The 12,314-nt window shown below is 36.8% G+C and overlaps 1 protein-coding gene across 3 annotated transcripts in view; it reads right to left on the bottom strand.

The window, feature by feature from the left end:
• HELLS (helicase, lymphoid specific) overlaps positions 1-12,314 on the bottom strand; it is a 40,786-nt gene that overhangs the window by 9,331 nt on the left and 19,141 nt on the right. The window contains exons 11-19 of one of the 3 annotated variants that reach the window (XR_003790546.1): positions 9,887-10,083; positions 7,001-7,097; positions 5,340-5,501; positions 3,422-3,561; positions 3,183-3,321; positions 1,784-1,867; positions 1,581-1,700; positions 661-777; positions 145-219 (exon numbers count right to left, since the gene is read on the bottom strand). Coding sequence is in view for 2 of the 3 variants with exons in the window: in XM_029201075.1 (XP_029056908.1) it covers positions 145-304; positions 661-777; positions 1,581-1,700; positions 1,784-1,867; positions 3,183-3,321; positions 3,422-3,561; positions 5,340-5,501; positions 7,001-7,097; positions 9,887-10,083 (1,216 nt within the window). In the remaining variant the exon portion in view is untranslated. Of the gene's footprint in view, positions 1-144; positions 305-660; positions 778-1,580; positions 1,701-1,783; positions 1,868-3,182; positions 3,322-3,421; positions 3,562-5,339; positions 5,502-7,000; positions 7,098-9,886; positions 10,084-12,314 lie in introns of all 3 variants that reach the window. The other 2 variants (XM_029201075.1, XM_029201076.1) reach the window with 2 other exon arrangements.

Raw genomic sequence — 12,314 nt, 5'->3', positions numbered from 1 at the left:
TGTCCCCTGCATCGGCAGGCGGACTCTCAACCACTGCGCCACCAGGGAAGCCCCTATTTCTTTTATAAAGAAAGTAACAATAACAAAAATTCACAACACACAATAGACAACTTAAGCGAGAAAGTACTACAAAATGTTATTTACTTTTGTGGATGATCAACTTTTCCAGTTTTCTTTTAGCAGCTGCTCTTTCCACAATTTTCTGATCAATAGTATTTGCTGTAACAAGACGATATACAACAACTGGCTTTGTCTGACCAATTCTATGACATCTATCCTGGGCCTGAAGATCAGACTGGGGGTTCTTAAAGTTAAAAAGAAAAATAACATTTAACAGCTTAAGGTTAAAATTATTTAAACTCATACTATGTGGGTAAAGTCAATAAGCATGATTCAATCAGAATCTTTGTTTAAAAAGATTCTGATTAAAATTGAGTTAAGGTACTATTTAAGTGCCTTAACTCAATTTAGACTGCTAGAGTGACTTCAATGATAAAGTAGGTTCAAGTCTTTACATACTGGACACTTGACAAAGAAATGATTTTCATCTTAAAGTGGATACCTTTTCAAAACAGAAAAATGAAATTACAAAGTGTACAATGAAAGATTAAAAGTTCAGAATGGAAATATAATCAGTATATTGCTACACTTCCAACTTACCCAATCACTATCATAAATGATAACAGTATCTGCTGCAGTCAAATTAATGCCCAGACCACCAGCTCGTGTACTCACTAAAAAGATAAACACATCTGGATCTGTGTTGAAGCTGTGCATCTAAAAGCAAAAGGGATGTAAACATAAGGAATTAAGAAAGAAAGAAACTGTTCCTGCCTGGAATGTGGATATAGAGCTGCATATTAAGCAGCTATCTTATAACCGTTTGTTTACCAGCAAAGGAAAGGGGAGGGCAGTGGTGTCCCAAGGGATATAATAAGCCAGCATTCTTCAAGCTGGGTGTGAGTTCTTAAGCATCCGCAGGACTTTTTTTTTTTTTTTTTTGCGGTACGCGGGCCTCTCACTGTTGTGGCCTCTCCCGTTGCAGAGCACAGGCTCCGGACGCGCAGGCTCAGCGGCCATGGCTCACGGGCCCAGCCGCTCCGCGGCATGTGGGATCTTCCCGGACCGGGGCACAAACCCGTGTCCCCTGCGTCGGCAGGCAGACTCTCAACCACTGCGCCACCAGGGAAGCCCCCATCCACAGGACTTTTGATGTGGGATAAATAAATACTGAAAGCCACAGCAGACATAAAGTTGAAAATGACCAATTTGGTGGAAAGAGATAAAATTATCAGACTCAACTCCCATGAAACAACAAAATCATGATCATGCCTATTGCCCAAGTTGTGGCAATAAACCAGAGGCCCTAGGATGTAGGTCCCTTTCTTTTTTTGGGCCGTGCCATGCGCGATGCAGGACCTTAGTTCCCCAATTGAACCTGTGCCCCCTGCAGTGGAAGTGCAGAGTCTTTAACAACTGGACCGCCAGGGAAGTCCCTAGGTCAATTTTGAACATTACTTCAGAAATCAAGACAGGAGTTACAAAAAAGAATTAAGTATGTATGACATAAGCAGTCTTACATTTTTTTCTCTCTCTGAATAAGACATGGATCCATCAAGCCTGCTAAAGTTGAAATTTCTAAAGTGACAGTAATCTATCAAAATGTCCAACATTCTTGTCATTTGTGAAAAAAGCAGCACCTGAAATTTAAATATATCTTAGTATCTATACTGATTAATGAAGAATAATTAAACAACCAAAAATCCAATCAAAAGTACCATACCTTATGACCTCTGGTTTTTAGTTCTGGCAGCATTCGATCCAAAATTAAGAATTTCCCAGAATTTGTTACCAACTCTTCATCAATCTTAAAAGTGGGGAAAGAAAGGAAAAAAGAAATTGTCACAACAACTACTAATAATCTGTTTTTGTTAAAATAAAAAACATGTTAACAGTTTAATTTTCAATGACAAATAAGTCCCTATAAAACTTTTTAAATTGACCTTGTTATTTGATCTTTTTTATCAGAAGATAAAAAAGGAAAAGGAAAGACATACTCAAGGAAAGACATACTCTACAATTTAAAACCAATGATTTCACAAAAAACAAAATTCAGTTTAAGTGTATAATCTATCCTCCCCACACCTCTCCCCAAAACTTTGTATAACAGAACATTAAGTTCAAACTTACTTAATGTTGAGGTTTATTCTTTATAACTGAGTACACTTTCAACCAAATGCGTATGAAAATTACTGCTAAAACTCTCAGTAGAAATTAAAGAAAGTATAAGAGCTTATAAGCAACCTAAGTATCCAAAATGAAATTTTTAACCTTCTGGTGAATATTAATTACCTTCAGAGATTATCTTCTTCCTTACTCAATGAAAAGCTTTAATAAAACAGTGATTCTCAAATAGGGGCAGTTTTGCCTTCCACCCCCAGCGTATATTTGGCAGTGCCTGCAAGATACTTTACACGTTGACACAACTGGGGGAGGGAAATATTTTGGCATCTAGTGGCTACAGGCTAGACATGCTGGACAAATGGCCTACAGTCCACGAGACAGCACTTCCTTAACAAAGAATTATCTGGCCCAAAATGTCAATATTGACAAGGGTAAGGAACCCTGCTGTAAACTAGTACAAAACAGGGTTATTGAGGGTTACTGAGAACTGATTTCCTTTACTACTAGGTTGTTTTTCCATCAACTGCCCAAGAAAGCACTTTCATTCATTTAATCTGAAAGCCCACAAATCAACATAACTTTTTGCTCTCTTCTGTGGCTATCTGTTGAGATTTAAACAATGAGCAGCCCGACTGATTTTGACAAGCTGAATACTAATTAAAAGGAATACTGAAAAGGTGACAACAATCTCCAAAATAGACAGCAACTAAAACACAGAGTGGAAATCAACTGTGTTACTTAAAAACTTATATTTCCAATATCACTCGAAATTTAGGATTCCTAGCTGTTTACATAAAATATATAAATAAAAATATTAGTTAGCTTACATATAGAAAACCACCTTTATTCTAACATTCATAAAGTTCTCTGAATTTGGGGGGAGAAGACAATCTTCATATAACAGTATTTACTGTAAGTAATAATAAAAAAAAATGACACTTTCACCCAACATAAAAAGTTACAGACATCAAAACAGTATATTATTAAATAGTATTCACCTTAAACTCTTGTGTGACCGGGTCTATAGGGTACTCAATCAAATATGGATGATTACAGCACTTACGAAGTAGCATCATTATATTCTGCAGCTTCAGATTGACTTCAGATTCTATAGGGATATTTGTTTCCACAACAGCTCTGCACAAAATACAGAATCCATGAATGAGACATTAAAAAAAAAAAGAAAAGAAAAAAATCGCAGTTTAAAGAATACTTAAATTTATTTTTAAACTCACACCTTTCTCGGTCTACCTCTGGCTGTATTTGGCTGATCAGTTTTTCCAATTCATTAGGGAAATCATCTATTTTGCTGTAATCTATTGACTTTCTAGTTCGCCGTTTTGGTCGTCCAGTGGGACTCAGCTCAACTGTTTCTTTCTAAAACAATAAATTAAAGAAATATCTTTTTAAAAAGCTATATATATACTCTTAGTTATTTGTAGTGAGGTGGATGGACCTAGAGTCTGTCACACAGAGTAAGGTAAGTCAGAAAGAGAAAAACAAATACCATATGCTAACGCACATATATATGGAATCTAAAAAAAAAAAAGGTTCTGATGAACCTAGGGGCAGGACAGGAATAAAGACGCAGACGTAGAGAATGGACTTCAGGACACGGGGAGGGGGAAGGGTAAGCTGGGACGAAGTGAGAGAGTAGCATTGACATATATATACTACCAAATGTAGTGGGAAGCAGCCGCATAGCACAGGGAGATCAGCTTGGTGCTCTGTGACCACCTAAAGGGGTGGGATAGGGAGGGTGGGAGGGAGTCGCAAGAGGGAGGGGATATGGGGATATATGTATACGTATAGCTGATTCACTTTGTTATACAGCAGAAACTAACACACCATTGTAAAGCAATTATACTCCAATAAAGATGTTAAAAATCTTAAAAAAAAAGCTATACTCTTAAATTCTATACACACACACACACAAAGTAGGGTATATAATATTTTTATGTACAAAATGTTTTAACATATCAAGAAAAAAATAATTTTGTCTGTCATCATCAAGTTTAATAATTTCCAAAGGCACAAAATCAAGGATCCATAAACTATAGCCAAATGTAAATTTTATCCTGGGAAATTTAATTGTTTTAACACTGATGACAATATCTGGAATCAGAGTTAATGCATTCATATCAGTGGAAAAAATCAAGGATGGATAAAACTTCTGAACTTATATAAAGGAATTTAATAGCTTTGGGCTGAAATGAAGCTCCACATATCTGCACTACAGAGGTTAATTCTTTGGATTGGTATAATACTGCAATGAAATTCCTTCCAATAGGCAACTACTTTAATTTTCTAACAGTTAAAAAGCCAGAGATTCCCTTTAATTAAAATGAAAATGGGGGCTTCCCTGGTGGTGCAGTGGTTGAGAGTCCGCCTGCTGATGCAGGGGACACGGGTTCATGCCCCGGTCGGGGAAAGATCCCACATGCCGCGGAGCGGCTGGGCCCGTAAGCCATGGCCGCTGAGCCTGCGCGTCCGGAGCTTGTGCTCCGCAACGGGAGAGGCCACAACAGTAGAGGACCGCGTACCGCAAAACAAAACAAAAAAAAGAAAATGGGATAACAGTCTAATGGTTGTACAAAAACAGAAATGCGTAATCATAAATACTTTGAAAAGAAATACACAGGTCCATGGCAAACAGTCAAATATCTGGACATCTGAACAAAATTTAAGGGTCTTCTAATCTTTAGTTATAAGATAATCACATTCCAATTCAATTTCTTGTAATATAGTGGGGTAACTAAAAAAGATATTTCTTTCAAATAGAGGATTTTATTAAATTTTTTGGCTACCAACAACCTGCTGTAAAGGGATTGTACATTTGGGGTGACTGGTCTAGTTGGCAAGCCCTTAGTATATTGTGTGCTTGTTCAAATGTATTTCCAAATCCATCCCCAGACAGTATTTCAGATGACTATAAAGCAATCAATGCAGGAACCATCACGTGAATTTTAGTAGGACCACAGAATCACTAGGAGACAATTTTTGCTACTGGCCTTATGCCTTATACTCCAGTTAGAAATTCACCCTCAACAAGTCATGAAAACAGGTGATGAGCCTTATATAAGACTGAAATCAACCATGAAATTTTCTACGCCAACTGTCATTTACAGGTAGGTTATTTCAAATCCACACTCTACCTCGCTGGATCCAAACATGTTTGCAATTGTACGGTTCACAATGGCTGTGTAAAAGATCTCTTGTTTCTTTGAAAGTGGTGCATAAACAACTACTTCTCGTTTAGGAGGAACTTCAAGGGCAACATCAGATTTTAGTCTTCTCAATAAGAAAGGTGTTAAAATCTAAAATTTAAACATGAATAAACATATATAAATATTAAACATTTTTGTATTTTCAAGGAATACTCTCCCCAAATACCCTTTTACCCCTTCTTCCTCTTTTCTTCCTATATAAAACTATCACATCTCAAAAGGTGATATAAAATATTTCCTTGAAATTTTCCAGACCAAAAACCACCACATGACAAACTCATAGCGTTTATCTGTAACATTTCACAACTTATTAATTTTTCAAAAATTCTAGTATAACTTGAATATTTTAAAAAGCTGAAATAAGAAGGTGATATCTGTACTTCTTAGGGATAAAGTTATAGCCCACAGTTTTTAAAAGTGAGGTTTCGAATTAGTAGAAAACCAAAAAATCAACTGATCCAGAAAAATAGGCATGAAAAGTTTCCTTCTATAAGTTCTAAAACTTCAGACTTAAAACCACTCCTTCATCAGCTATGATGACAAGAGATTTCCACATTTATAAAACAACAGAGAAGCAATAGATAATTATATCATTATTAAACTACTTAGGTTTTTAAAAGAAAATCAACTTAAAAAAATCATTTTATATCCTTTATAGCCTTACCTTTAAATTAGTAGTTAATTTACATATAGATTAGGGCTCTGTACTTAAATACCTCAAAGGTATAGAGCCAAGCATAGAGAGACTTTAATTTTCCAGAGAAAGAGAGAACATTACCAGTAGTTTAAGAAAAAAGTATCTGTAGACAGCGGCCCAGACACAAATATACCTACAGGCAAGTATCAGAAAAAACGTGCAAATGATTTGGGGAAGTATGATTTGGAGTATTATTTTTACTTTGATTTACGTACTGTCTCACTTCAAAGTCAAAAAAACTTTTTCAAAAAGATTTTGAATAAAATTGTCAAAGCACAATTGAGAAGCTTTTCAGGCCCACATATGAAAACTAGGAGACCTTTGAAAGATTAAATAGGATAGGGCTTCCCTGGTGGTGCAGTGGTTGAGAGTCTGCCTGCCGATGCAGGGGACACGGGTTCGTGCCCCAGTCCGGGAGGATCCCACATGCCGCGGAGCGGCTGGGCCTGTGAGCCATGGCCGCTGAGCCTGCGCGTCCGGAGCCTGTGCTCCGCAAAGGGAGAGGCCACAACGAGAGGCCCACGTACAGAAAAAAAAAAAGGATAAATGGAGTTTGTACAAAACAGTAGAATGGATCATACAAGTAAGTAAATTATGCAACTATTATTGGCAAACACTGCATAAAAATTTTCATTTTTGGCTGACAAACATGTCAGTAACCATTAGGGGTAAAATGAGTATACGTGAAAAAGGACAAAATTTTAAAAAGCACTTTACTTCTGCTGTAACACCATGAGACCTCTAGGGGAGGGAAAAGGGCAGGAGAGTAAGTTAAATTTGGGGGTGGGGGGCTCACTTTTCAAATTCTACCACAATGGGTTGAACAGGTAATTTCTAGGGTTCCTTTTTCATTCTATGAGTCTAGTAAGCAGAATAAGAAAAAAGTCAAAACCTGGTGCAGCATATGCAATACATTCTGTTCTCTTTCTTTAGCAATAATATCTTCAGCGGTTTCAGAAAGACTAGTGATATCAAACCAAGATTCAAAGCTGTAAAATAAAAAAATTATTACAAGTTAACCTAACACATAAATCAGTTATATTAACATGATATATGTTTTGCATTTTCAACTTTGTATTAATCTGTGTATGAAGCAGATATTTTCTTAAAGGGAACATTTTTCTGATTTATAAATATATTATCTTTTTTTTTTTTACATCTTTATCAGAGTATAATTGCTTTACAATGGTGTGTTAGCTTCTGCTTTATAACGAAGTGAATCAGCTATACATATACATATATCCGCATATCCCCTCCCCTCTTGCGTCTCCCTCCCACCCTCCCTATCCCGCCCCTCTGGGTGGTCACAAAGCACTGAGCTGATCTTCCTGTGCTATGCGGATGCTTCCCACTAGCTATCTATTTTACATCTGGTAGTGTATATATGTCCATGCCACTCTCTCACTTCGTTCCAGCTTACCCTTCCCACTCCCCATGCCCTCAAGTCCATTCTCTACATCTGCATCTTTATTCCTGTCCTGCCCCTAGGTTCTTCAGAACCATTTCTTTTTTTAGATTCCAATAAATATATTATCTTAACAATAGTATGAACATCAAATAAACATTAAAGTACCCCCCCCCTTTTTTTTTTGCGGTACGCGGGCCTCTCACTGTTGTGGCCTCTCCCGTTGCGGAGCACAGGCTCTGGACACGCAGGCTCAGTGGCCATGGCTCACGGTCCCAGCCGCTCCACGGCATGTGGGATCTTCCCGGACCGGGGCAAGAACCCGTGTCCCCTGCATCGGCAGGCGGACTCTCAACCACTGCGCCACCAGGGAAGCCCCCCTTTTTCCTCTTTTTAAAGGCAGACTTCATTAGGATATGTCTGGAGTCTTGGAAGCGTGACTATCCCATGTTCTCCTACAAATGGACCTTGAGATGGGTCCTCCTCTATTGGGGAATGTTATCCTCTACGACGAAGCACGTAGCTTCAGGAGGAATGCACATGTCCCATGGGAGGAAGGGGACACTGGCCTAGCCAGTCAGGTCAGCCAGATCAACCCTAGCGATCAGTGGGGTGACAGATGTCACAGCCAGACTGCCCCCACATCCTAAGGTACACATTTTATGAAACATTTTAATAAAGTTAAAGAAATGAAAACTATCTCTGAATATCAAGGCCACATGATCTCTCTCTTTAGGTAAAAATGTGACCCACTACAGTGTTTTTAAAATTCAACATATATGTACCCTGATAATGATATCTATTAATATCCTTAGTTCTTCACAATATTAAAAAAAAAAAACAACCCTATTAACATGAGCTATTAAATATAAGCATGTCTACTCTACGTAACGCTATATTGTCAGTAAATACAATTGGGAAAAATGCCAACAACATTAATGCAGTAGTTATATCAGATATTTCCAAAATTTCATCACCTCAGGCACATTTTATAAATTCAGATTCCCAGCTCCTCCCTCAGTGTTCTAACTCAGTGGAAATGCATAGGACCTGGAAATCTTGCCTTTTAATAAATGTTCCCTAAGACAGCTGGCCTTGGGCTAATATCTGGTCACCAGAGGTGGAATACATTCTCAAAATAAAACATTAAAAGTTTTTCTCCCATATAAAATTAATTTTCTTCCTTCACTGATGCCAAAGTAAGCGTAAATCAATTATTTTGCCCTCCTGATTTTGAAACTTCTATGTTAATTATTTTTAATGTCTGGTAAGATTATTTACTCTTCCATTCTGAGTATACTAATGATTTTCTGAAAACTATGTTTATTTTTGCTTTTTATGATATAAGCTAAGATTCAAACAGTTTCTAGAGTAAAAAGCATGAGGGTGAAACTGGGAGACCCTGGTTATATTTTTGACTCTGGCATTAACTAGTTATATTTTTAATAACTTGACATTGGGTTTTCTTATGTGTGAGACAGGGGATGTATCAACCCCTATCCCTTCAACCTCTCTATCTCGTTTGTGAGAAAAATCCACCTGAAAGTGTTTCACAAAGTTAAGACAATAAGGAGCTTTATAAAAATATGTTAAGGCAGGGAATTCCCTGGCAGACCAGTGGTTAAGACATTTGGGGCTTTCACTGCTGTGGGCCCAGGTTCGATCCCTGGTTGGGGAGTTAAGATCCCGCAAGCCGGGGAGTTAAGATCCCGCAAGCCGCGCAGTGTGGCCAAAAAAAAAAAAAAAAAAAATTTTTTTAAGGCAGCATAAAACAGTTCGTCTCTAATTAATCAATGCAATAAAAACTTTAAGATAATCTTTTATTTATCTCCTCTCATAATTTGTGTCAAAAGTAGAACATAAAAAAAAAAAAAGTAGAACATACTTTTGGGGGAAGGGCAATTGGAGGAAGGTGGTTAAAATGTACAAACTTCCGGTTATAAAGTAAATAAACACTAGGTATGTAATGTATAACATGGTGACTACACTTAACACAGCTCTATGATATATAGGAAAGTTGTTAAGAGTAGATCCTAAGAGTTCTCATCACAAGGAGTAAAACTTTTTCTTTTCATTTTATCTATTTGAGATGATGGATGTTAACTAAACCTATTGTGGTGATCACTTCACAATACATATAAATCAAACCGTCATACTGTACATCTTAAACTTATACAGTGATATGTCAATTATTTCTCAATAAAACTGGAAAAAATAAAATAAAAAGAGCAGAACATATATACCACGAAGAACTGGCCAAAAGCTATCACTTTAATCCAGCTACCTAGAAGATAGAAATTAATTTAAACTATGAGCACAGATTTTGAGACAGTTAGAAAAACATAGGAAATAATTAAATAACCGCTTACCTACCTTTTCAAGTCATCAAATACATCTGGCAACAAAAAGTTCAGCAATGACCAAAGCTCTGATAAGTTGTTTTGCAAAGGAGTACCAGTCAAAAGAAGCTTGTTATCCGCATTGAATCGTTTTAACTCCCTGATTAGGCGGCACTTCATGTTCTTAATCCTGTGTCCTTCATCTACTATTAAGTATTTCCAGTAGCAATTCTAGAAAAGGAATTCAGGGGAAACTTTTTATATGATGATCTCACAATTTTTCCTAAAAGCAATTTTAAAGATAAAACCTCTTTATTATGAACGAATGTTCGATTTTATCAAATGGTATTCCTATACCTATTGAGATGATCATATTTTCCTTTGATCTACTAAGAGAATGAATTAATTTCCTAAAACTGATATATACTTGTGTTGCTCTAACAGACCTCACTTGGTCCTGAACTAATAAAGTCCACCTGCTGTTATATATTTAAGATTTCTCCATTCACATTCTTTAGTCAAAGCAGTCTGTACTTTTCCTTTCTAATGCTTTGTTGAGTTTTAATTAGTGTTATCTTGCAGTCCTAAAAAAAGAACTGAAGGACTTTATTAATTCTATATGCTCTGAAACATTAAATATCGTTAGAATTTTCATTCTTGAAGCCCACATCTGAGATTGACACTTTTTATTATCTGATGGTATTCTCAACTTCTTACATAGTTATTGGTTTGTTTAGGTTTTTCCTTTCTTCTGGAGCTAATTTTGGTAATGTGTATTTTCACAGAAAGCTAACCATTTACTTTCATTAAATTGTCATGAAAATTGTTTTAATTTCTCATCTTTAATATCTGTGCTCTTTTATCTTGATTAAGCAAACTTAAAGTTCCTCTGTTTTACTGTGTAAAAATACAGAAATATGCAATATTTCTGGGAAATATAAGTACCAAACTGGCAACTGTAGGTATCCTTGGATAATGGGATTGGCAAATTGGGGGAAGAGTATGAAATGGGACATCTTTTGCATTTTACTTTATACATTCATAGCTTAAAATAATATTATGACTTCTTTAATAAAAACCTTGGAACTTTTTTTCTGATAATAAGGCAAACAAATCAGATAGCCTGAATAATCTCTCACTATATCTACCTTAAAAAAATGAAACAAAATATACAACATCCTTCATAAATGAATAAGCAAAAAAGAAAACCCAGTGCAACAGAAATGATGAGGAATCTGATAAATGAATTAGTAAATGGACTCATTTACTTCTGCTGCCATTCAGGAATAGGAGTCCTGTACCCCCAATGCCATCAACCCCTAAAGCTAGGATCCTTGATATAATAATAAAAATTCAGTGAAAGGGAAAATTACAAAAATTCTAGCCACTGGCAAATGGAATTGACAAGGAAGCTTATTGTTTCAATATGGTCTGGCTATGGTAATCAAAATAATTAGAAGATCTTCATGTTATATTATTTAGTAGAAAACAGGTGTTTCAATAAGCAACATAAAGTATTACCATATTTATAAATTATACCTATATGCTAACAATAGTTATATAACACAGCAGTAGTAATTCTCAGGTAGAATTACAAGTGCTTTCAGGTCTTTCTGTACACTACTTTTTCCTACATGCAATATGTATTACTTTTACTGTGAAGACATAACTGCAAACCACATTCCAAAGTTCTACCAGCACACAAGTAAAATCTTACATACAGCTGAATCTTGAGCAACACAAGTTTGAAATGCACGGGTCCACTCATATGCAGATTTTTTTCAATAATAAATACCACGTATAGTACTACATGATTCATGAGTGGTTGAATCCATATCCGGAACTGCGGATATGGAGGGCCCACTATAAAATATATGCAAACTTTCTACTGCACATAGGGTTGGCGCCCCTAACCCCCATGTTGTTCAAGGGTCAACTGTCCTGGTCAGAGTAAAACAAAGCAGTAAAGAACTGTATGTGAAATACGTGGAGCAGTGAGGAAGAAGTTCAAAACACCAAAAAATGGGGCTTCCCTGGTGGCGCAGTGGTTGAGAGTCTGCCTGCTGATGCAGGGGACACGGGTTCGTGCCCCGGTCCGGGAAGATCCCACAGGCCGCGGAGCGGCTGGGCCTGTGAGCCATGGCCGCTGAGCTTGCATGTCCGGAGCCTGTGCTCCGTAACGGGAGAGGCCACAACAGTGAGAGGCCCGCGTACCGAAGAAAAAAAAAAAACACCAAAAACTGAACTGAGAGAGGCAATGAGAAGTCCATTTTCCAACTGCATTACAATAACTTGGGCACTAATAAATAAGTAGCTACAACACAAAGAAAAACAGATATGGGAATGTTATGCCATAGTAGGTCCATAAGATAGTAAAAAACAACTTGTCTTCATATATTCCACTATTTAATTAAAATTAAATGGATAAGTTCTATATACTTAAAGCACTTGTCAGAGACATC

The sequence above is a fragment of the Monodon monoceros genome, unplaced genomic scaffold, assembly GCF_005190385.1.
Source record: "Monodon monoceros isolate NGI ecotype Baffin Bay Population unplaced genomic scaffold, NGI_Narwhal_1 Super_Scaffold_4, whole genome shotgun sequence".
In the NCBI taxonomy this organism is placed as follows: Eukaryota; Metazoa; Chordata; class Mammalia; order Artiodactyla; family Monodontidae; genus Monodon; species Monodon monoceros.
This window is presented reverse-complemented; position numbering and strand designations above follow the sequence as displayed.